This window comes from Trachypithecus francoisi, unplaced genomic scaffold (assembly GCF_009764315.1).
Source record: "Trachypithecus francoisi isolate TF-2019V2 unplaced genomic scaffold, Tfra_2.0 Lachesis_group8, whole genome shotgun sequence".
Classification (NCBI taxonomy): Eukaryota; Metazoa; Chordata; class Mammalia; order Primates; family Cercopithecidae; genus Trachypithecus; species Trachypithecus francoisi.
The window spans coordinates 109,955,560-109,978,923 of NW_022681473.1; the positions used below are offsets into that span (position 1 = coordinate 109,955,560).

The 23,364-nt window shown below is 43.9% G+C and overlaps 1 protein-coding gene across 2 annotated transcripts in view; it reads left to right on the forward strand.

Annotated features, from left to right (window-relative positions):
* Positions 1-23,364, forward strand: part of SORL1 (sortilin related receptor 1) — a 185,752-nt gene that overhangs the window by 149,468 nt on the left and 12,920 nt on the right. For both annotated transcript variants that reach the window (XM_033208099.1, XM_033208100.1), the window contains 11 exons: positions 6,682-6,813; positions 7,476-7,602; positions 7,763-7,932; positions 9,205-9,317; positions 9,546-9,650; positions 10,451-10,523; positions 13,440-13,522; positions 15,070-15,166; positions 17,488-17,672; positions 21,350-21,469; positions 22,315-22,479. In XM_033208099.1, the coding sequence (XP_033063990.1) occupies positions 6,682-6,813; positions 7,476-7,602; positions 7,763-7,932; positions 9,205-9,317; positions 9,546-9,650; positions 10,451-10,523; positions 13,440-13,522; positions 15,070-15,166; positions 17,488-17,672; positions 21,350-21,469; positions 22,315-22,479 (1,370 nt within the window). The remainder of the gene's footprint in view (positions 1-6,681; positions 6,814-7,475; positions 7,603-7,762; positions 7,933-9,204; positions 9,318-9,545; positions 9,651-10,450; positions 10,524-13,439; positions 13,523-15,069; positions 15,167-17,487; positions 17,673-21,349; positions 21,470-22,314; positions 22,480-23,364) is intronic.

The following is a 23,364-nucleotide window of genomic DNA, read 5'->3' on the forward strand; positions in this document are numbered from 1 at the left end:
TCCTCATGTGACCAGTCAGCGCTTTTCAGTCCCTGGCCACACACTAATGCCACCGCTGGCTGGTCTGTCCTACTGTAGTGGACTAGGGAGGGCATGGCTGGAACGGTGCTTATGCAGCCTCTCACCAGCCTGCCTCCTTGATGGTTGGGTGCTGCTCTGGCTGAGGGATCCCAGCTTTGCGGGCCTCCCCTCCATCCAGTCTCCTGCTGGCTGCAGACAACAGATGTCCTAGCCAGTCACACTCCCTTCCTTGCCAGGATAGGGCTTCGTCCGTGCTTGCCTGATTCCTGCACTGGTGAATGTAGAGGAAGCTCCTGTCACTCTCTGCTGAGCGGCTCCCTGCCGCCAAGCCCTAACCCTAGGCAGCAAATGTCTCAGTTCCTCCACTTTGATCCCTGTTCTGGTCCCATTTTTTTTTAATCTTAAAATAATGACTTCTTCAACCAATGACAAACTAAGCCTCACTTGGAACCCTACCGAATCTTACCATTTAGAGATGGAATAGAATCTGAGGTGGAGGTTAGTCATCTCTTAATTCCTCTCATTCAGTATTTATAACATTTATGGGACTTAGCAGGATCATGTGGAAGTGCGTATAAGAAATGTGAATTTGGTGATCTCACCTCAGACCACTGAATCAAGAGCAATGGTGGAGGAAATGCTCGGAAACCCAAGCCTGGGATCTCAGCTCACTGCAGCTTCCGCCTTTCGAGCTGAAGTGATTCTCTTGCCTCAGCCTCCCGAGTAGCTGGGATTACAGGCATGCACTACTATGCCTGGCTAATTTTTGTATTTTCAGTACAGACAGCGTTTTGCCATGTTGGCCAGGCTGGTCTTGAACTCCTGACCTCAAGTGATCTGTCCACCTTGACCTCCCAAAGTGCTGGGATTACAGGCCTAAGCCACCATGCCTGGTGACTGGCAATACAGATTCTAGTGGGAGGGTCATCAAGTCAGCAGCTATCCTACAGTGTGGTGTAGGCAGTAGCAGAAGTGATCCAAGGAACTGGCATAGTTCGCAGGTGGGCCAGCTTCCTGGAGAGGTGGGGACAGGCCAGGAGAGGCAGCCCCATTGATGGTGACTGGACAGCGGTGGGACAAGGTGGCAGATGATGGGCATCCTAGACACAAGGGACAGCATGTATATTTCAAGGCTCAGAGGCATAGGAAAACAGACCTGTAGAGTGGTTGTGAGTGGGACAAAGGTGAGTGCAGAGAGGTAGGCCTGAGGTGGATAGGGCGACCCCTGTGCTTAGAGTTTATTTTGCTGGTCCTAGGGAGCCATTGAAGATTTCAGAGATGGGGTTTTTATATCTTAGATCACTTGGACTTCATCACGTGGGGAATGGGTTAGAAGAAGGCTGAGGTGAGATTGGAAGCCGGGTGCCCATTAGGAGGCTTATTTGATGGGACTGTAAAGGTGAAAAAGGGAGAGTGACCTCTTAGTATATTGGAGGTACTATTAACAGCATCCAGTGAGGTTTTTTTGGCAGTGGTGATTAGGAAAAAGGAAGAATGAGGGTTTCCCCCAGGATGACAGTGAAAGCTGATGCCACCAGCTATGCGGGGGATGCTGAGGATGAGGAGTCACAGCTTTCCCTGGGTGGGGCTAGGCACGATGGTGGGTTCGTTGATTGACATTAGCGTCTGCCTTTTCATTTTACTGCATTAATTGTCCGTGCACGTGTCCTTCACTTGCATTTACTGCATTTACTGTTGTCTGCCTTTTCATTTTACTGCATTAATTGTCCGTGCACGTGTCCTTCACTTGCCCGTTGGAATGAGCCTTTGCCATTTTTCACACGTTTGTTGTTCCTTATGATGATCTCTACAGTGATGGACTTTTGGAGACGAATTTCATTCTACGCCTTGATGTGCTCTGAGTTGAGAGAAAAAATCATCTTGGCCAAGTCCTTAACTTGAAATATGAAACTAATTTATTTCCACCATGCATAGGTTTTTCTCCTAACACTTGGTTTTTCGGCAGGGGTCCCGGGACCCCTATCGTTCCCGCGTCCTTTCATCTCTGGGAATGTCACTTTTGCTTTTGTTTCAGCTGCCTGAAGGGTCTTTTCTTTGACTAAAAGTCAAGGAATTGGATAAGTTGCTACCTAGGGTTCTTTTTTTTCAAGAAACAGCCTTTGAGTCTTTCTCATTCTTCAGTTTCTAAGGTAGGATGATTTCTTTTTGTTTCGTTTATTTATTTATTTATTTGTTTATTTTAGTTTAGGAAGATTGTAAGGAATCTTTCATTACTAAACTATTCCTATTGGAACTCAGGAATTGAGCAGTTTCAGATCCATTTTGGGGATGGATTTCTCTCTGTCCAGAACATGCCCCTTGTTATCTGGAACCCAAGAACCAAAAAGATTAAGATAATTTGATATCTCTTGATACTTGCATATAAATCCATAGAGGTAAATACATAAATCTATAAAAACAAACCAAATAGACCAGGCACGGTGGCTCACGCCTGGAATCCCAGCACTTTGGGAGGCCGAGGCAGGTGGATCACCTGAGGTCAGGAGTTTGAGACCAGCCTGACCAATATGGAGAAACCCCATCTCTACTAAAAATGCAAAATTGGCTGGACGTGGTGGCACATGCCTGTAATCCTAGCTATTTGGGAGGCTGAGGTAGGAGAATCGCTTGAACCCAGGAGGCAGAGGTTGCAGTGAGCTGAGATCTGGCCACTGCACTCCAGCCTGGGCAACAAGAGTGAAACTCTGTCACATAAATTAAAAAGTAAACCAAATAAATTCAGATGGTGAGGGATATTTTAATCTCCTTGGTTAACATTTCCATATTACATCTCTTTCTCATTTCTTTGTCATGTCTATCAATTATAAGGTTGAGCTTTGTCATTTGCTTTCAAAGTTAATGCAAGTTCATACAATTAAGTGTTTAGATTCACTGATAGAGTTTGTCTTCAATATAATTAATTTTCCTGCTGTGTACTTTTTTTTTTTTTTAAGTTCTGTGTTTAGCAGGATGTGACAGCCTTTGATAAGCCTTAAAAGATTCTTGTTTCTCATTCTATCGCCTTATATACTTCTTTCGTTGTTATGCCTGTTTACTTTCTTGCATTTTGGCTGTTTTGTTTTTCACTTTGCTTTATCATAAGTGGTCTTTTTCAGGCTGCTTCTGCTTTGCTCTATTCGCTGTGGTAATATTTTCTGATGCTTTCTAAAGTGGTCCTATCTTCTTTAATGACCAGATGAAAACTTGGAAGGCAATGCCTGTCATACTTGCAAATAATACAAAGTTGCCCAGATAGCTTATTTTCTGGCAAAACACTCAGGATTTATAAAGGGAAGCTAAACGTTGGTGGTGGGTTTTAATGTGCTATTCATTATTCTCAGGCAAATCATGTATTCATTCCACTTAAGTCTCAAAATAACTGTGATTTTGGTATTATCTCCTTTGTTGAGATAGGAGAATTAAGGTTCCAAGAGCATCACCTAGCCAGTACCAGACTGGGTTATTTATTTAGGTTGAAAGCCATGTTGAAAGTTCTCAACAGGGAAGAATATACCAAAACCAACACAGATGAACTGAATAGGGATTAGTGTACAATTCTGCCCTTCCATTAAAAGAATGAACAAAGTGGACTCCTAGAGTGTTAAACCAACGGGGACAGGTTGGCCCCACACTCACCAAAATAACAGTGGGAACGTCTGAGCCGAATAAGCAACCACATAATAAGATGAACATTGGAGATAATTAAGAAAGAGAAAAGAAATGGGACCTCCCTCCTGGGTGATACTAATTCATTAATTGGCATTCTTGAAATCCGTGTTTTCAGCCTGTTTCCAATCTGGCTTATTCACGGGGATGTTGCCTAGTTAAGGGTCTTAAAATCAAGATGTGTTATATCCACAGTTTTTTTCCAACAATAATTTGATAACCTTATCTAAAAATGAAATGAGATGAGTGTGGTGTGATTCTTTTTAGAGAAGCTGTCCCCTGAAGGCTACTAAGTTCTGTTCTAAGTGCCTATTAATCATCTGTTTCATTATCAGTTTAAGAATTTTCAGAGATCAATGACAACCTTATTCCCAGATTCTATTTTTATTTTTATTTTTTATTAAGAAACAGGGTCTGGTTATGTTCCCAGGCTGGTCTCAGACTCCTGGACTCAAGCAATCCAGCCTCCCCAAGTAGCTGGGATTACAGGTGCACACTACCACACCCAGCTTATTTCCAGAGTCTAAAGCCCATGCCTTTTTGCTCTTAAAATTTTGAGACACACTTTATAAAGAAACCTCCAACGTCCTCAGCTCTACTGCTTAGCTGTTGTTTGATTGTATTTTATCACATTGTTACCCAGTGGAATACTTCTGTGATGAGGGTTTTGGTATTTTTCAAAATACTCCGCTCTGAACAGAGTCTCTCCCTGGCAATCCTATAAAAAATGGCGTAACCTGATCAGATTAATTGTTTGCAGTCTCTCTCCATAGAAGATAAGCTCCATGAGGGCAGATCCTTCATCTGTTCCACATATCCCCATACTCTTAACATATGGAGCAGTGCCTGAGTCATGGTAGGACCTCCGTGAATGTTCACTGGATGGATGAATTCCATCTTGGGCTTCTGAGACTATTACAGTAGTGGTTCTCAAACCTTTCTTTAATTCTTGAATACACGTTTGTTTGTTACAAGCTTCCCCCCACCATGGCAAACCAATTACATCTCAGTATAGAATAGAATTCTGAAATGCAGTGATCTTCCTGGAGATTGGGGGATTATAGTTTGTGAAAAGCCTTATGTTTTGATAGTTCCCTTCTCCTGTTGACAATGTCTGTATCAGAATTGTTTTTTAATAAGTAGTGAGCTGAAGTCTGTACCTCCATCCTGGAGACTCGTGCAGAGAAGTCTTAATTCTTCTTTCTCATGAAAACTCATCCGTGGAGAACACTTGTTAGAGTCTGCACGTCTTTTCAGCACCTCCCCCATCCTTGTATCTTTTCATCTCTAGGAAAATATCCCTGGATCCTTTATCCATTCCTCTTGAGCATCCTTGTTGCTCTCATGGGAACATTATCCAGTTTCTTTACCTACGTCTCAAAGTGTGGTTGTTTATGTTAGCAGAAAGGGGAAGAGGGAGGGGGTCGAGGTCAAGAGGTGACCCATGGCCACGTGCCTGGGTCTGAGGTGGGGCGGATGAAGCTTCCTTGCTCAGGTCACAATGCTCATATCACCTTTAACATAACCTTGTTACTTGTGTGAACACACTCCTTATTTCCTCAGGGGTTAGTTTCAGGAAGGGACTGTTATCATCGTTGCTTTAAAATTAAACTATAAACAAAATTCCTTCCATAGTTAGCTTGGTCTACCTGCTGTGCCGAGATAAGCAGAGGCGGTTAACCTACAAGATGTCACCACGGGCAGGGGACAGGGTGCGGGGAGCAGAATGGAGCCACTCATGTTCGGCCTCCTTTTGTCTGTTGTAATTTCCCCATTTTCGAAGCCAGTGATGTTGCATGTCTCTCACCTTTCTTCTGTTTTCTCTCTTTCTCTCACCACAACCAGAAAAGGGTCTCTGCTTTTAAGGACCCAGGTCATTAGACAGAGCCTACCTGGATAATCCAGGCTGAACTCTCCTACTTCTGGGTCCTTAATCTAATCACACCTGCAAAGTTGCTTTGTTACATAAGGTAACATATTACAGGTTCCAGGGATTAGGATGTAGACCTGTTTGACTTGGAGGAGCAAGATTGATTTTAGACCCTCATCACTGGTGGCATTGGATTTCTAATGTAGCCCTTCCTTGTCCAGGACTGGGCAGGCAGGTGTGAATCTGTATAAGGAAGGCCTCAAATGACTGTTCCTGGGCTCACCCAGGTACATAGCAGATTTGTACCACCCAGGTACACAGCCTGCATAGCAGATTTGCTGTCTGTAGCCGTTCTCACCTTTTCTCTTTTCAGGAGGATTTGCAATTTTTTGGTGATTGCTTTCTTTTTAGAGCCTCCCATGCAGTTTAAATCTACTTTCAGAACTGGAGAGCACATCACATTTTGGTCAATATCCTAGCCATACAATTCAGTGACCCTTAACTTACCAATGCTCATTATTTGCATTGTTTCATTTTCCGTGAAAGTACTTTGAAAAGCCAAACAACTTAAAATACTACATAAAGTATGCATGCCTCTTAATGTTGTTGAGATTCATCTCATTATTATTTCTATTACTCAAACCAGAAATCAGCTCCTCTTTCTAGATTGCAAACCAATAATAGTAGCAGAATACTAGTACTGTAGAGTAATAGCTACAGTTTGTTGATGCTGGCCAGGAGCCAGGCACTGTTCCAGGTGTGTGATCCCATTAGATCCTTGTAGACACGACAGCGATGGAATTGTTACTTCCATTTTTTATAGGGGAACTGAACTTGGGTGATGTTAAGTGGTTTGCTCAAACTCACGCAGATCTAGGGTTTAAACTCTAGTTTGTTTGACTCCAAAGGGCTCCCTCTTCCTGAATGCAGATTCCAATTGTTAATGTTGGATGAGATGGCACCTCAGTGCCGGTGTAGATTCCACCACTGGTCATTCCAGAATGAAGCAGTATTTTGAAGCAGAAACCTATTAGTACTTTTCCTAAACCCGAATAAACCTGGGCCCAGCCTTTAGTACCATACGGCCCCTCCCCGTGGGTTTAAGAAGCCTGTCTGTGTTTCAGCCACACGCAGCACCTTGACTTGCATGAGCAGGGAGTTCCAGTGCGAGGATGGGGAGGCCTGCATTGTGCTCTCGGAGCGCTGCGACGGCTTCCTGGACTGCTCAGACGAGAGCGACGAGAAGGCCTGCAGTGGTGAGTGCCGGCCCATGGGCTGGTCTGGGCTGGGCTGGGCTGGGAGGCTCGCTTACCCCAGGGCCCCTCCCGTGTAGATCTCGAGCTAGGACCTTTTTGAACTGTTCCTCAATCTGAGGATGAAACAGATTTGTGCCTAGTTTTGGAGCCCCAAGTGAGGTGAGCCTTGGCCAGAGTCTGATATAACGTGCAGCTGTGTCCTCCCTGTTAGTGAAATGCTGGTCTTGGATTTTTTTTTTTATGGACTCCCCACCTCGTGCGCATACGTCATGACTCTCACAGTCTCAATCTGCTGGTGGAATTAACTCTGTTCTTATCTCAAGAGACCCTAGGAGGGATTGTATAGGGAGGGTTCAACTACATTTTCTGAGATTTCTTTTCAGATAATGATTATGACCTCCTGATAATCTAGATCGCGGTAGTTCTGTTTAAAAGCTGGGGTCCTCTGAAATCTAAGGATTTGTAAGATCTAACCTTTTTTTTTTTTTTTCTGTATTTTCAGTAGAAATGGGGTTTAGCCATGTTGCCCAGGCTGGTCTCGAACTCCTGAGCTCAGGCAATCTGCCCGCCTCAGCCTCCCAAAGTGCTAGGATTACAGGTGTGAACCACCATGCCCAGCCTAAATGTAACTTTTTTTGACTTTTTCTTCTTTATCTCTCTAGATGAGTTGACTGTGTACAAAGTACAGAATCTTCAGTGGACAGCTGACTTCTCTGGGGATGTGACTTTGACCTGGATGCGGCCCAAAAAAATGCCTTCTGCTTCTTGTGTATATAGTATCTACTACAGGTGGGTCCTGTCTTTGCCACGGGAGATGAAAATGATGTCTTCATTGTCCCAGGATGCTCTGAAAGCTCTCTAGTGGCATGCACCATGTTCTTAACTGAGTCAGACATCTCAGTCCCCCATGCTGCTCCAGTGTGACAGTATCTTTATTTTTTTGGGCCAGGGTGGTTGGAGAGAGCATATGGAAGACTCTGGAGACCCACAGCAATAAGACAAACACTGTATTAAAAGTCTTGAAACCAGATACCACGTATCAGGTTAAAGTACAAGTTCAGTGTCTCAGCAAGGCACACAACACCAATGACTTTGTGACCCTGAGGACTCCGGAGGGATGTAAGTGTTTCGGTTCATTTTTATGGCGTGTGTAAGACCTCAGGTGGGGTTTTGTGAGCGTCTTTCCGAGTATTCTCAGGAATGTGGGAACACACGTGTGCCTCACATGTACAGAAGTATTGTGGCTAAGCTTTATAGTCTTGCGAGAGCTGTCAAACATCTCTTCTCCTTACTGCATCAGAGACTGTTCTTGTACCTTAATTTAAGATTCTCTCCACCATTGTCCTCTTGCATTTTTTATCTAGTTTCTACCTCTACCTTCCTTCTCTAGATATTTCCTAGTACTTGGTACTTGGGAGGTCATCGTCATTAAACTATGAGGCATATCAGCAATTTTGTGGCTAAGTTTTTTTTTTTTCTTTTTGGAGACAAGGTCTCACTCTGGCACCCAGACTGGAGTGCGGTGGAGGTGCAATTGCTGCTCACCACCTCAGTCTCCCCAGGCACAGGTGCTTCTCCCGCCTCAGCCTCTCGCATAGCTGGGACTATAGGTGTGTGCCACCATGCTCAGCTAACTTTTTATATTTTTGTAGAGATGGGGTTTTGCCATGTTACCCAGGCTGGTCTTGAACTGCTTAGCTCAAGCAATCCACCTGCTTCAGCCTCCCAAAATGTTGGGATTACAGATGTTAGCCACTGCGCCTGGCTTTGTGGCTAAGTTTTTAAGAAATTTACCAAATTTATGTGTCTAAGAGAGTTCCTCACCTCCTCCCTACTTCAAAGTAGTTGACATGAGCAACTGTCTGCTTGAATGTCATCTTTTTCCATTGCCTAAAATATCTTGAATATGCTAGCACTAAACTCATTAAGGAGCCTGCTTTGAAGATGATCACATTCATTTGGATATAGAAATTCTGTGATGTTACAAAATTAGTCTTATTTTTTGGTAGTCATGCCCACAGTACTCTGTTTTTGTTGTACAAGAAGCAGAGGCAGCAGGTGCTGTCATTGACAATTAAGATCTGAGCATTGAATTCATAGGGTCAGTGGTGACTCAGCCTGCCCAAGTGATTCTATCCTGCAGGCCTTATGAGCCACAAATTTACCACACACTCAACTAAGCCATGATGTGATGTGTGGACGGCACACCTTGCTTTTTGGAAGAAGAGGAAAAGTGTCTTGTCAGTGTGAAGACCAAGCTAGCAGCCTTTCTAGTGGATAGTCTCAGTGCTGGCTGTGGAGTCTTTCTTGTCCTTGTTCTAAGCCCAGGAAAATTCCTCTGGTTGGCCACTAGGCAGATGGGTTTTAACCTTGAGTTGACTCTTTTTCTAGTGCCAGATGCCCCTCAAAATCTCCAGCTGTCACTCCCCAGGGAAGCAGAAGGTGTGATTGTAGGCCACTGGGCTCCTCCCATCCACACCCATGGCCTCATCCGTGAGTACATTGTAAGTATCTTCCAGGAGTTGGCCGTATGTGTGTTGGGGGAGCTAGGAGATTTCTGGGTGTTCTGTATGAGTAGGGGTTGATTTGGTATAGTTTTGTAGGTGATGACCCATCTGTCAGAACATTCTGCTCCTCACCTTCTTTTCTCTCCTCCCACCTCCTTGCAAGGTATTAGGATGCCCTGGACCGTTGGTTCCCTTTCCTCACATTTTTTTTTCTTCTCACTTTAGGTAGAGTATAGCAGGAGTGGTTCCAAGATGTGGGCCTCCCAGAGGGCTGCTAGTAACTTTACAGAAATCAAGAACTTACTGGTCAACACTCTATACACCGTCAGAGTGAGTGTCGCCGTCCATTCCAGCCATCCACGCAGTCTTAGAACTGAGCGAAATTGCTGCTATTTTGTGAGAACTCTCTACTCACCTTTATGAGATGCGTATTAGTCATCTGCAAAATACCCAACTTCTTGTCCTGGGACGGGGGAGCTCAGAGTTTCTTTCAGTCTCTTAAATGGACGCCACAGAGAGCTTGACGTCAGAGTTTCTGTCGATAATGGGGCGTTTATGGGAATGCAGCTTCCCCTGCTTTTAACTCCGAAATTCTGCTAGCTTTCCAGCTCCTGTACTTTTGCACTCAGCTCTTCTCTGCTTATCTTTAGCTGCAGGATGATGCAGAGCTATGATAAGTAGTCTTTCGACACTGATTGTATGAGGTTCTTATGAGATATATTTTTAGTATTTGTAGCAGAAAGAGATTTTGTGTAAAACATGTTTGCTAAGACCATTAAGTGTACACATTCGTGACTCTCACACTGATCATTCTGTCAGCACCCTTTTTATATATGTGTCTGTTTATGAACACCCCCCCATACACCTGCCCTTTAGAAGAACCTTGATATTTGTCGATCAATAGACGTTTCCTGATCTTAGGGCTGTCATAATGCCCTTTACCCAAGCTCCTTCCCTTGGGTATCTTGTCCTCTTATTTCAGATGCTGGCACCTCTGAATATTCTGGATCACTCTGTGTAAAATTTTTCCACCCTCACTGCCAAATTCTCAGCCCTTTAACTCATTCGGTATTCTTGCTGTGTGGTGTATTGCTTTTATTTCATACTAATTCCCCCTCTGATTTGAAAAGGTGGCTGCGGTGACTAGTCGTGGAATAGGAAACTGGAGCGATTCTAAATGCATTACCACCATAAAAGGAAAAGGTAAATGATCCCAGCCTTTGCAGATTTAGAGAAAATATTATAGAAACCCTTTCAAATGACTTTCAGTATGACTGGAAGATGGAGAAGCGAGGTTAGAAAAACGTCACACGAATTCCTTCTTCCCAGCACATGCACATTTCTGGGTGTCTCTGTAGTGCTTTAGATACACAGTCTTTTTGGGGTGACGGAGTGTGTTTTTCCTCCTAGAACTGAGCATTTCTTCTAATGCAGACATACAAAGGGATTTCCAAAGGTCATCGTGCCCAGCCCTTTGTGAGTAGTCACAATATCTAAAATAGAAGGAGTCCTTCCTTCTCGCCAAAGCCGAAGATGATTTTGTGCATGTTCATTTATGGTGTTTTAAAGAAAGCACCATGCTGAGTCTTGTTATTCTCCCAGTGGCACTGGCAAACTGTGTGTAGGTGGTTTTTTATCTTGTACTAGAGCTGATATTAGTAATAACTGATGGCTTGCCAAGGGCAGGACACTCTAGAGTGTTCACTGCTTTGCGTACATCAGCTCATCTAATTGAATGGTCAGAACAACTACAAAAAAATATAAGGAACTGGAATGAGGTTATGTCACTTGCCCAGGACACACAATCAGTAAGTGACAGAGCTGGCACTGGAACCTGATCTACCTGACTCCAAAGCCTGTGCTCTTAACCACTGTGCTCCATGCTTCTCTCCGGGCTGAGACACATGCGGCCTACTGGGCCGCCCTGCTTGCCGGGGGTGGCGGGCTCAGCATCTTGCATGAGTGCCTCATGAGGGCAGAGATCTGGTCTGTTTTTCTCTACTCTATCATGGGCATCTAGTAGAGACTAAGGAAATAATTGATGAATGAGTGAATCGAACCAGTTAAATGAAGGGTTCTGGCATACTTTGGGGGATGGACTACAACTCGTTTTCCAGAGTGGTTTTCCCAACCTTAGCCTTGGCACTGGGGACTTGCATTTCTGGATTTCCAGGTATTAAAACTGGGTGGACACTGTGGCATGCAACAGGACTGGAAGATTTTACTTTAACCTAAGCCTGTGAGGAATAGGCTCTGGGTCATGGAGAGTCACTATCTGGTCCCCTCTAAAATCTGGAGCCTTTGAGATCAGGGCCCAAGGCGGTCAAACATAGTGCCAGCAGATGGTCTTCGGAGCTGAATGCTTACAGGTATTCGAGAAAGCCTGCTGAATTCACACTCTCCTAGAATTTTTATTGCTTTATGACTTCTCTCTACAAAGTCTGTTTCAAAACACTGACCACACATACCAAGAAGAAAGGATGTTGGAAGATCAACCAAAAACATGTACCTTGAATTCCAAAGGCACAAGTCACAACCGCATTTGAAAATCTCAGTGGGTGGTTGCTTCTCTTTAACTTCTTTTCTGTGATTTGGATGAATCTCAGCTCCTTGCATATATTTGGGCTAGGATTTATACAGAAGGCAGTTGTGTGCCATATCCACAAAGTGTTTGTTGTAAAATATCTGTGATCTGGTATCATAATAATATTTTAAGACGAAGGACAAAGACAGCAGAGGCATCAGCCAGACGTGCCAGGTTAATTGGTGAACATAGTGGATTTGTAATGACAATGAGAAAAGCCACCATTCCCTGAGCACTTCTTATACACTAGCACCGTGCTGTTGCTGCTCATGAATTGGTCTCTTATTAATCCTTATGAATCCTGTGAGATAAGTATCCTTATCCTCATTGTGTAGCTGAGGAAACTGGGGTTTGGAGTGGATTGTGACTTGTCTGTGGCTGCCATGATTATAATTCAAGTCAGCTTTACCATATGCAGCATCCACACTGTTTTGTTCTGTGTTGGCCGCCTGAAGCTTCCAATATCCTTTCTTCTTCCGGTTATTGAATTTTTCTGAAGTCGAGTTTTATTACGTGATTGATCATCTGGACAGACCTCTTCAGACTTTAACACATCTCTTTTGCCACCAAATCTTATCTGCTCCTTTGAGTCTCTCTTGCCCAGTCTATAGAAGGGGCATATGTGCAGAGAGTCTAATATGCAAGTTGTCATTTAAATAATATTTTCTGATCATATTGATCCATTGAGCTCTTTTAGATCATGCTGGGCCAAGCACTGTCAGCCTTCTCGTGGGAAGACCTTCCAGAGGACAAGCATGGTGCTCACTGGTTGAAGTGAGAGGGGTCCTTTCCTTGGCCACTTCTCCTTGGCCCATTAACTCTCAGCTTGAGCTCCAGTCTTTTTGAGAGCACCAGGTGGTTTCTAGTTGTTTAGTTGGCCATATGTGAGGCTATATTGGAAAGGAAGAGAAAGAGAGTATCAGTTGAGTGCTAGGCACCATACATACATTATTTTAGTTAACCTTCCCAGCTCTGTGAAATGCAGATAACGTCTCTCCGCTCCAGGAAGATAAGTGACTTGCCCAGGTTACACAGCTACCAGAACAGGAATTTGTATCTGTCCTCCTCACTCGAGTTTGCCAGATTCCAGAGGCCACATTCTTTCCATTTTGCTACACGCACGTCTGCCATTTATGATTTACCCCATTGTCAGCCTTCCAAAAGGACTTGAGATTGGTGGGACTTCGTTAGTGCCAAGTGCAATGCCACTCGCAGTGAATGATCCCTGTGCCTTTAAGAACGAGGCTGAAGCTGGGCTGTTTTGGGACCTTTACAAAATGGAACTTTTCTGCCTGACCTAATTGCCAGGATAGCTGACTGAGCCAAGATAGTTTTGTGTTCACCAAGCAACTGTGGACCAACCTTAGCTTCAGGAAAACAGTGGTAAAAAAGATAGATGAGGAACACTGCCAAAGAAATACCCTTTCTTCCCCGACTGAAAGATGGCTTTGTCCGTTGAGTTGAAAACTGTTAAGTCCTGCCTTCCTCGCTTTTCATCACGTGGCTTCTGTTTTTGAATTCCTTTTTGTTTTCAGTGATCCCACGACCAGATATCCACATTGACAGCTATGGTGAAAATTATCTAAGCTTCACCCTGACCGTGGAGAGTGATATCAAGGTAATGTGGGAATTTCAAACCAGCAGCTGGTTTATTTTGTATGGGAACTGAAAGGACATAGCACAGTAAGACTGACAAAACAAAAACAAAACGAACGGCTAGATCTAGTGAAGCTAAAATACCAGAACTAGGTGGTTCCTTCCCTCCACGAAGAACAACTTGAGTCTTCGCATGTAATTATTCTGCCTCAGCCTGGTGCCTTTTTTTCCTTAACCATATAATTAAATGGTTCACAGCTACAGTGCAAATAAAGAGATGGTGTTAACAGAGTATGTATGCCCTGTAATTTTCAGCTTTATTGGATTTCCTGGTGCTAAGCGCTAATGCTGAGGCACTCACAGTGGAAGAACAACCTTCTTGTGGGAGAGTTGGATACCTTGGAAACATATTCACTTTCCATCCACCTAAGATCTTCCTCTTCCAGCACCGCCCTCGCTTCTGTTGGCCCTCTGCATAGCCGACTTCACCATTGTTATCTGTGCCCATGTGGTTCCTCAAGCTGAGATCCACTTTCCATAGTGTTCCTTCTTATCTGTCCCTCCTCACAGCCTCTCCATTGATGAAGTTGTGTTGGGACAAGCAGCCTTCAGAGTCCTTGTGCCATTTACTTAACTACCATTTAGTATCATGCCCTTAGCTTCAGAATGAGTTGATATAAGAAATGATCTTGGCCGGGCGTGGTGGCTCATGCCTGTAATCCCAGCACTTTGGGAGGCTGAGGCAGATGGATCACCTGAGGTCGGGAGTTTGAGACCAGCCTGGCCAACATGGTGAAACCCGTCTCTACTGAAAATACAAAAATTAGCCGGGTGTGGTGGTGCATGCCTGTAATCCCAGCTACTTGGAGGCTGGGGCAGGAGAATTGCTTGAGCCTGGGAGATGGAGGCTGCAGTGAGTCAAGATCATGCCACTGCAGTCCAGCTTGGGTAACAGAGTGAGACTCTGTCTCAAAAAAAAAAAAGAAAAAAAGAAAAAGAAATGGCCTTATGTGGTTCTTGTCTTGTAGTCTTTGATCTTGAAAATATTTTTGTTTGTTTGTTGTCCCATATTTAAAGATCTTTAGATCAAATCCTTTTATGAGCCCAGGACTTGGAAAAGGTAGTCTTCCCTGATGGGTGGATGTATTTTCTGTAGTTAGACAATGAGATCTAACCAGCCTGTTTTGGGTGGATTGGCCTCATGGCCTTGACTGCAAGGATTTATCCTTAATTTCCATAGCCTAATTATCTTTCCAATGTTTCCTCTTTCTACCTTTATTAATTGTTTATTATTCTTTTATTCTTCATTCACTTTTTTGTTGCATCGAATTTATAAATTAAACATGGTCTGCTGTTTGTTTTTAGAAGTAGGTAGAGTATAACTAAATATTAGCTGATGGTAGCACAAATAGAACCTGTTTAAAAATTTTAAAAAAACAACCTGTTCAGTGTAAGAAGTGAGATACCCAAAGAAACAGCAGAAAATAGGTGCATTTTTAATCCTGCCTTTTGTATTTGGTGTGCCGCATGACTAGCTGTTCATCTAACATGCTTCTTGGTTCTTGGCAGGTGAATGGCTATGTGGTGAACCTTTTCTGGGCGTTTGATACCCACAAGCAAGAGAGGAGAACTTTGAACTTCCGAGGAAGCATATTGTCACACAAAGGTAACACGCTGGTGCTGGTCAGTGTGTGAGCAGGAAGGAGTAAGGCTGGACCGACGCCTTCCCGCCATAGAGCTTGATTGGGGGTGCCAGGGAATGGGAGGTATTCTGTGGAAGCTGTTCTGCGTTGACAGGTTCTTGTGCATTAAGGATCCTGTAAGTGTGCTGCTGATCCTAGGCAGAGGGATTCACTCAGCGGCCTCTCAAGCCCTCCTTCAACCTCATGACCCTTAGTGGAAGTTGGGGGCCATAAGGAGGAAAATTGGACAGAGGCAAGACTAATTCTCTGCAGATGAGTTTTGATTTCCAAAATAAAGAGTTCTTAGATGTAGACAGTTTCCTGTCTCTCTTTTCTATTCCGTTGCTAATGAGAGACAGCAGAAGGCCTAATTCATAACTGGCGTTCAGTAAATATATGTTGCCTGGAGGAATGAACAAAAAGTAAAGGAGGAGTGGTCCAGTCCTTGTTACATATGTACCAGCAGCAAGTCTCAGCTACAATTCCTCTATCTAAACACGTGCTACAGGATGGATTTTAATTTATTTCTAAGTGGCAAAAGCTGCCCGTGATTGTTGAGAATGACTTAGGAGTTTCTTCCTGTCTCCGTCTTCTAGGCATGAAGTACTTTCAGTCATGTTTTTATTTAGTCCTTGTCATAGCCTTATAAAATAGAGACTACAAATGTTCTATTGTTACTTTTTTTTTTTAACTGGACGTCTACAAGGTGCCTGAGGAGATTGTTATTGGTACTCTTGCACATTGAGCACCTACCATGTGCAGGCATTTACATAGGCATTCTATGCATATTATTTACATAACCCCAAGTATAATTCCATGAGATATGCCTGCTTTACAGAGGCAAAACTGAAGTCGAAAGAATAAGTCATACTCTCAGATGGTGGCAGAGCCAGGACTGGAACCCACATCTTTCTAACTCTAAAGCCTATGATTTCATGGCCTCAGTGTTGCCCCAGTAGAAACTGGCAGAGTCAGGAGCAGAAGTCTTAACTAGCTGTTGCCTGAAATCTATTAGGGCTAGTGCCATGCTAGGCATTGTGCCAAGCACTTTATAAGCATTTTCTTTTTTTCTCCCTGTAAGCCAGCAGCTGCTGTAAGTGCTGTTATTTTTTTCTCTATCTCACCAACAAGGAAATAGAGAGTTTAAATATTTTATCCAAGATTATACAACCACAAAGTATAGAGTCAGGCCTTAAACCCCAGTCCTTCTGATTCCAAAGGCTATCCTGTTAGCATAGCCTCCCCCTTCTCACTTTTCTTTTAGTTGTATTTATTTATTTATTTATTTATTTGAGATGGAGTCTCGCTCTGTCGCCCAGGCTGGAGTGCAGTGGCACGATCTCGGCTCACTGCAAGCTCCACCTCCTGGGTTCACGCCATTCTCCTGCCTCAGCCTCCCGAGTAACTGGGACTACAGGTGCCCGCCACCACGCCCAACTAATTTTGTGTATTTTTAGTACAGACGGGGTTTCACCGTGTTAGCCAGGATGGTCTCGATCTCCTGACCTCGTGATCCACCTGCCTCAGCCTCCCAAAGTTCTGGGATTACAGGCGTGAGCCACCGTGCCCGGCTTCTTTTAGTTTTTCTCTGATTAGAAAGGGGATACATATTTGTTTCAGAAAATTGAGAGAACAAAAAGAGTGTAATGAAAATTAAAATTGCCTGTAATTTCACTTTTACATTTCAAATGTATTCTAATATATTTTTCTGTGGATTGATTGCTATGTCTTTTTTATAAAATCAGAATAATGCCATATATAGTATTATATCCCGCCCTTTTTACTTAACATACAATTGTGAGAATTTTCCAGTGTCATCAAATATTTTTGAAACAACTTTTAGTGCCTGCACAGTAGTTCATGGAACGCACATTATGTAATTATTACACTGTTACTGGACAATCAAATTACATTCAGTTTTTTCCTATTGTAACACTGTGATGTGAATCCTTATTAAACACACTTTCGAGTCTTTCTCTGACCTCATAGGATAACTGGATTGAAGGGTATGATTTTCAAGGTTCTTGTTATACAAGGCCAGATGGCTTCCAGGAGCATTGTACCAACCCATATCCGTGGATGGGCAGCTTTAAGGAAATTACCCAGTGCCTGTGCTGTGTGTTATGTACAGTCGTCATCAGTGCATAAATGTTGAATGAATTTGTCATCTAATGACAGTCCTACAGTACATGGGACTCATTTAAATTGGGAGATTACTATTTTTTTAAAAAGTGCGTGTACCAAGACACATTCTTGACTCACACCCCCAGCTTCCTCCTGGAATCTCCTCTTCCTGTTTTCACAGTTGGCAATCTGACAGCTCATACGTCCTATGAGATTTCTGCCTGGGCCAAGACTGACTTGGGGGATAGCCCTCTGGCATTTGAGCATGTCATGACCAGAGGGGTTCGCCCACCTGCACCTAGCCTCAAGGCCAAAGCCATCAACCAGACTGCAGTGGAATGTACCTGGACCGGCCCCCGGAATGTGGTGAGTCAGCCAGAATGACCATCACAAAGTGAGTGTGGACTGTCTCCTAATGTTGTGCCACCACACAACTCCAGGGCTTTTCTGTCTTTTGCGAATGTTCCAGTGTCCCTGCTGCACTTGGATATAGGCCTTTCTTTTTCCTTTGTTTTCATATGTGCATTATGATTCACTATGATCAGATTTATGCTCCTTTTTGAGTCTAGTGTTCACTTTCCTCTCCTCCCCAGTGTGTCCCCTTTGCTTTTAGGTCGACCGTCCCAAGGCTCTTTGCACATTCATCCCCCTCTTGCCTCTCTGTGCTTGGCTTATGCCCTTTCTCCTCCTTGGAGTCCTTCCCTCCTCCTGCTATGCAAGAAAATCCTCCCTTCTATAGTTGATTTCTTTCCCTATGAACTCCTACTATATTTATAGTTGGTTCCATATAGCGTGATATTTCATTAAATACAGCCTTACCCTATTTGATAATTTCTGTCTGTTACTCTTATCTTCCTAACTAGTTTGTAAGTTCCTTGAAGGGAAGGATTGTTTTCTGGATTTTCTCAATGGAAAAGCATATAGAAGTAAATTTATAATCAGGAATTAGTAAATCCTTAGTGATGAGCGGAGGAACTAGCCTAGGTCTGGTCTTCTGAGGATATCTTCAGTGTGCATTTGGCACAGGGCTGATTTATAGGGAAATAACCAAAGTTTGCAAGTAATTGTCTATAAAATCAGTGAAGAAGAAGGAAGGAGAAGTTAAAGTTTACTGAGCAGCCAGTATGTGCCAGGAACAGTACAAAACCCGATAAACCCATGTTCCCCCTTATTCCTTTCATTGGTTCTGTGGGTAAATACTCCCATTTTGCCAGCGAGGAAACTAAGGCTCAGTGAGGCTAAGTAACTTGCTAGAGTTAAAGCTCTCACAAGCAGTAGACTGAGTTTCAGTTCAAGTCTGGCTAATTTAACAGCCTCTGCTCTTTTGTATGTCCCAGCACCTGATGCTGAGGCAGGGACAGTGATGAGAAGCCCTGACCCATCCCCGGAGCTCTCTTTTACCTGGAAGTTGTCTACTCACAAAGCACCCTTTCTTTCCATTTCTATACCCTGCAGCACGTGACTGCCTCATCACCCCCAACTATCTGTCCAGAGTAGGGCAATTGCACAGAACACTGAAGCCTGACTTGATTAAGGGTCTCTAAGTGTGCATGAAGTTGGAGGAGCCTTCCTGCACCTCATCCCAGCTCATGTACTGGTCACACTAAAGGTGGCTTTCAGAGATGAGAGTGCAAATGAGATCACCTGTAGGAAGCTCTCTGTTTCTGCCCCTCTTTAGTTCACTGAGGACCCTGACAGCTCTCATGGTTTTCCTGTCTACTGTGAGAAGTGCCATGGTCACTGTGCATGTGGGGAACCTCTCATCCCTTGGCTGCCATAGCTCTGTGGACCCCTTTCCTCTCCAGAGACACCCATCCAGGGCAGTCACCAGCCTTGTCCTCCTCTGTACTCTAAGCCCCCGCTTGGCCTACTCCCACCTCATGCTTTGCAGCTCCATTTGCATTTGCTTTGGGATTCCTTTGAATCCCTCAGTGCTTCTCTTTCCTACATCCTCCCAGGCGATCACCATCTTCAGAGTTTCCCTTCCTCTTTCTCTGTCTGTGCTCTCCCGTCTGTCCTTTCTCAGCTATCAAAAAAAAAAAAAAAAGAGTCAAACTCTGTAAAATGTATGAAAATATTTATTCTGAGCCAAATATGAGTGACCATGGCCCGTGACACAGCCCTCAGGAGGTCCTGAGAACATGTGCCCAAGGTGGCCGGGATGCAGCTTGGTTTTACACATTTTAGGGAGGCATGAGACTTTAATCGAATACATTTAGAAAATACACTGGTTTGATCCAGAAAGACAGGACAACTCAAAGTGTGCGCGAGGAAGGTGGGGCTCCAGGCTATAGGTAAATGTAAACATTTTCTGGTTGTCATCTGGTTGAGTTTGTCTGAAGACCTGAGATCAACAGAAAGGAAATGTTTAGGTTAAGATAAAAGATTGTGGAGACCAAGGTTGTTTTGAAGTCTTCTAGTGGCTGCCCTTAGGGGAAATAGATGACAAATGTAGATCTTTAAAAGGTGCAAGACTTTTAGTTAATGTCTTTAGGATTGGGAGGGCCTGGAAGAAAAAGATCTAGCTATGTACATAGAGATTCTTTACAGATGCGAATTTTCCCCCACAAAGGACAGCTTTGCAGGGCCATTTCAAGTTATGACAAAGAAACATGTTTTGGGGTAAAATATTTTGGTTTTCTTCCTTGTCTCATGATGTTATGCCAGGGTCAAGTTGGAAAGTAAGTCTGATATATAGGATGAAATAAAACCCATCTGATAAGAATTTATGGTTTGTAGGGCGTGACTCCGCAGACCCCTTAGATAGGAATTTGGGCAAGATTTTAAAAATCAGAGCTTAGTCCTCACAGCTGCTGAGCAGTGTTGGAGAAAGTCACCCTGTTGCCTGGGACTTGGAAATCCCTCTGTGGATCCCTGCTCAGTTCCTGCTCATCCCATGGATCCTACAGCTCCTACAGTTCTCTTCAAGCCCCTGTCTTACCTGTGCACATAACTCTTGGAGAAAATTCTCTCTGATTCTGCCTTACATAGAAAGCTTCCTCAGCTCCCACCCTCCAGTTATAAACTCCCTCGGCTTCCACTTTCTGCCGTAAGCTTCATCCCATTCCCACTTCCCTGCTTGAAACTCCCTCAGTTTCCAATGTTTACCAGCTAGGACTAAGCAAGGATGCATAGAGCAGAGGAAGTGACAGTAACAGTGGCTTTGAACAGTTTATCTCCTCTCGTAATTAAAAGAAGCTTAGAGTTGAGCAGTGCAGGGCTTCTGTCAGAGCAGCACGATTTGGTCGGGCACCAGAGCCCTGTCATCTCTAGCCTGTGACATGAGTCTTCAAGCTTACCTCATGGTGCTGGGCTGCAGTCATGATCTGTATTCCAGGCAGCCGGAGGGCAGGAAGAAGGGCTCCTCCCTCTGTTGTAATGAGCCCTCCTAAAGCTTTCCGTGTGACACTTCTGCATCTCAGTGGCTGGAAGCTCCTTGTCTAGCCTCTCCTAGCTTAGGGAGGTGCGCAGTGTAGACTTTTTCTAGGCAGCAATTCTCAGTAAGTACCAGAGTTCTGAGGAAGAAAGGGAGGATGGGTCCCTGCTGGGCAGCAAGCAGTGTCTGCCCTCCTTCCCTCCCTCCACATACTTGCTGGGGTGTTCGCATCTACTCTGCAAGCTCCCGTGACTTTCCTTCCCACTCAGCACATCCCCTTGGAGCCCACGTCCGTGCTGCCAATGGTAGAATGACACCCCCTCTTTAATAGCTCCCCCGGTTCCCTGGCTCATCATGTGGGTTTCTGGTGTAGCATCTAACGCTCTATGTTTGCCACGTGTTATTTATAATTATGTATGTTTTTCTCCTCCAGAATGAGCTCTTTGAGGACAGAGACCACATCATATTTATTTCTGTAGCTCTACATACAGTGCCTGGCCCAAGTGCCTTCTCTGTAAATGCTGTCAATGTAATAAATATTGAATGAAGACTTCTCTCTGAGCTCCTTTGAAGCAGTTCCAGGGTCTTAAATTGGGGATTTCAAGGAAATGAGGTCATTGGCCATGAGCTGATGTCCTCTTCCATTTCCATTCTCTGCTTTTACCAGGTTTATGGTATTTTCTATGCCACGTCCTTTCTTGACCTCTATCGCAACCCGAAGAGCTTGACTACTTCACTCCACAATAAGACGGTCATTGTTAGTAAGGATGAGCAGTATTTGTTTCTGGTAAGTTTCTCGTACCATTTCAGTTTTTTAAGGGATGTCTTAAGTCCTGGGCTCTGGGCTCAACCCAGGACCTGGGGAGCTCGCATACCTGGACTCCAGGATCGATGTGTGTGACGAGAGGCAACTTCCTCTTCTTCATAAGCATCATCGGGTTCTTGCTTGAAATACAGAATGAATGGCGCCACTCCGTTACGGCAGATTGATAACTTGACAGATGATCACAAGTATAGATAAATCAAAAACTTGTATCAGGTTCCACTTCTAGGAATTTAGCCTACATACTTTTATGTGTGTGCTGAGATATATGGAGAAAGATACTTGGTACGTTATTATTACTTATGATAGCAAAAGATGTGACGCAACCTAAATGTCTATGAAGAGAGGACTGGTTAAACATATTGTGATTTATTCATGCAATGGAGTACAGGGCAGCCATTCGTAAGAAATATGACAACTCTAAATGTACTGATATGGAAAAGTCTCTAAGCTATCTTATTATGTGAAAGAAGCCATGAGCATAATATGTGTGCCATTTTCTCAGTTGTATAAAAAATATTTGAGGAAGATAGGCTACATATACACATGCATATATGTGTAAGGATACATGTATGTACATATCCGTGCTTATATATGCATAGGGCATTTCTGGAAGGAAGCACAAAGACTCTTACCAGTGGTACCCCTTGGAAAATGATCTGGGGTAGGTGGGAAATTACTTTATATTTTATGTTGTTTTTTACTAACTGAATGTTAATTGTTGTCATTATTTTGTTGAAAAAATACTTTAATAAAGATTGCATAAGGCCATGATATATTTTTTTCCTATGTGTGTGCTTGGGCTTTAGGTCCGGGTGGTGGTACCCTACCAGGGGCCATCGTCTGACTACGTTGTAGTGAAGATGATTCCGGACAGCCGGCTTCCGCCCCGTCACCTGCATGTGGTTCATACGGGCAAAACCTCCGTGGTCGTCAAATGGGAATCACCGTATGACTCTCCTGACCAGGACTTGGTGAGTGGGCCGGGCTTCCAGGCCTCTGTGTTTATTCTTGGCATGGTTAGGGTGGGGTGGGATGGAAGGGGGTCCTCTAATGGGGCAAGAAACACAGGCCTGGTTTCTGGCGCTCAGCAGAAGGTCTCTCCCATTTCTGTCTGGACAAAGATGAGGTCTGTATAGGGACCTCTTCTTAACTGGCACTTCTCCATTATTCCCAGCTACCATTTTGGATTGTCCCTCTTTCTTCTCTGCTGCTCACATTTCCTTCCCTGAGCCTCTCACACAGGGATTAGCAAACAAAGGTCTGCAGGCCAAACACAGCCCCTTGCCTATTTTTTTTTTTAATAAAGTTTTATTGGAACCAAGTCATGCCCATTTGTATATATATATTATATCTCACCACTTTTGTGCAATGATCAGCAGAGTTGTTGTGGTGGAGACTCTCTGGGCCTCAACAGTTGTTGTGGTGGAGACTCTCTGGGCCTCAACGCCTACAGTATTACTGTGTGTGGACCCTTACAAAAAGTTTCTGACCCCTCTTTAAAAGGAGCATTGATCCTAAACAAAACAAAACAAAAAAACTCCCATTTTTTCCTTGCTCTGGGCTGCTCTGCCCTCTGCCCTCTCTCCACTCCCCTTCATCCAGCAGTGGTTGGTTTAAAATGTTTGGTTGCTGATACTCCTCTCAACTCTCCACTTCTTTGTTATGATTGAATGTCCTGTGCTTACTATATGCCCTGTTATTTTCCCTTGCCCCCATATACCTAGAAGCTGCCTGGGAGAAAGTAAGTAGATCCTTGCCCTTGAGAGCCAGGATTGAACACTTTGGTTCATTCTCTCTCCACCAACAACATCCATGAACTATTGCAGTGGTGGAGATATGGAAGTTGAGTACTGAGT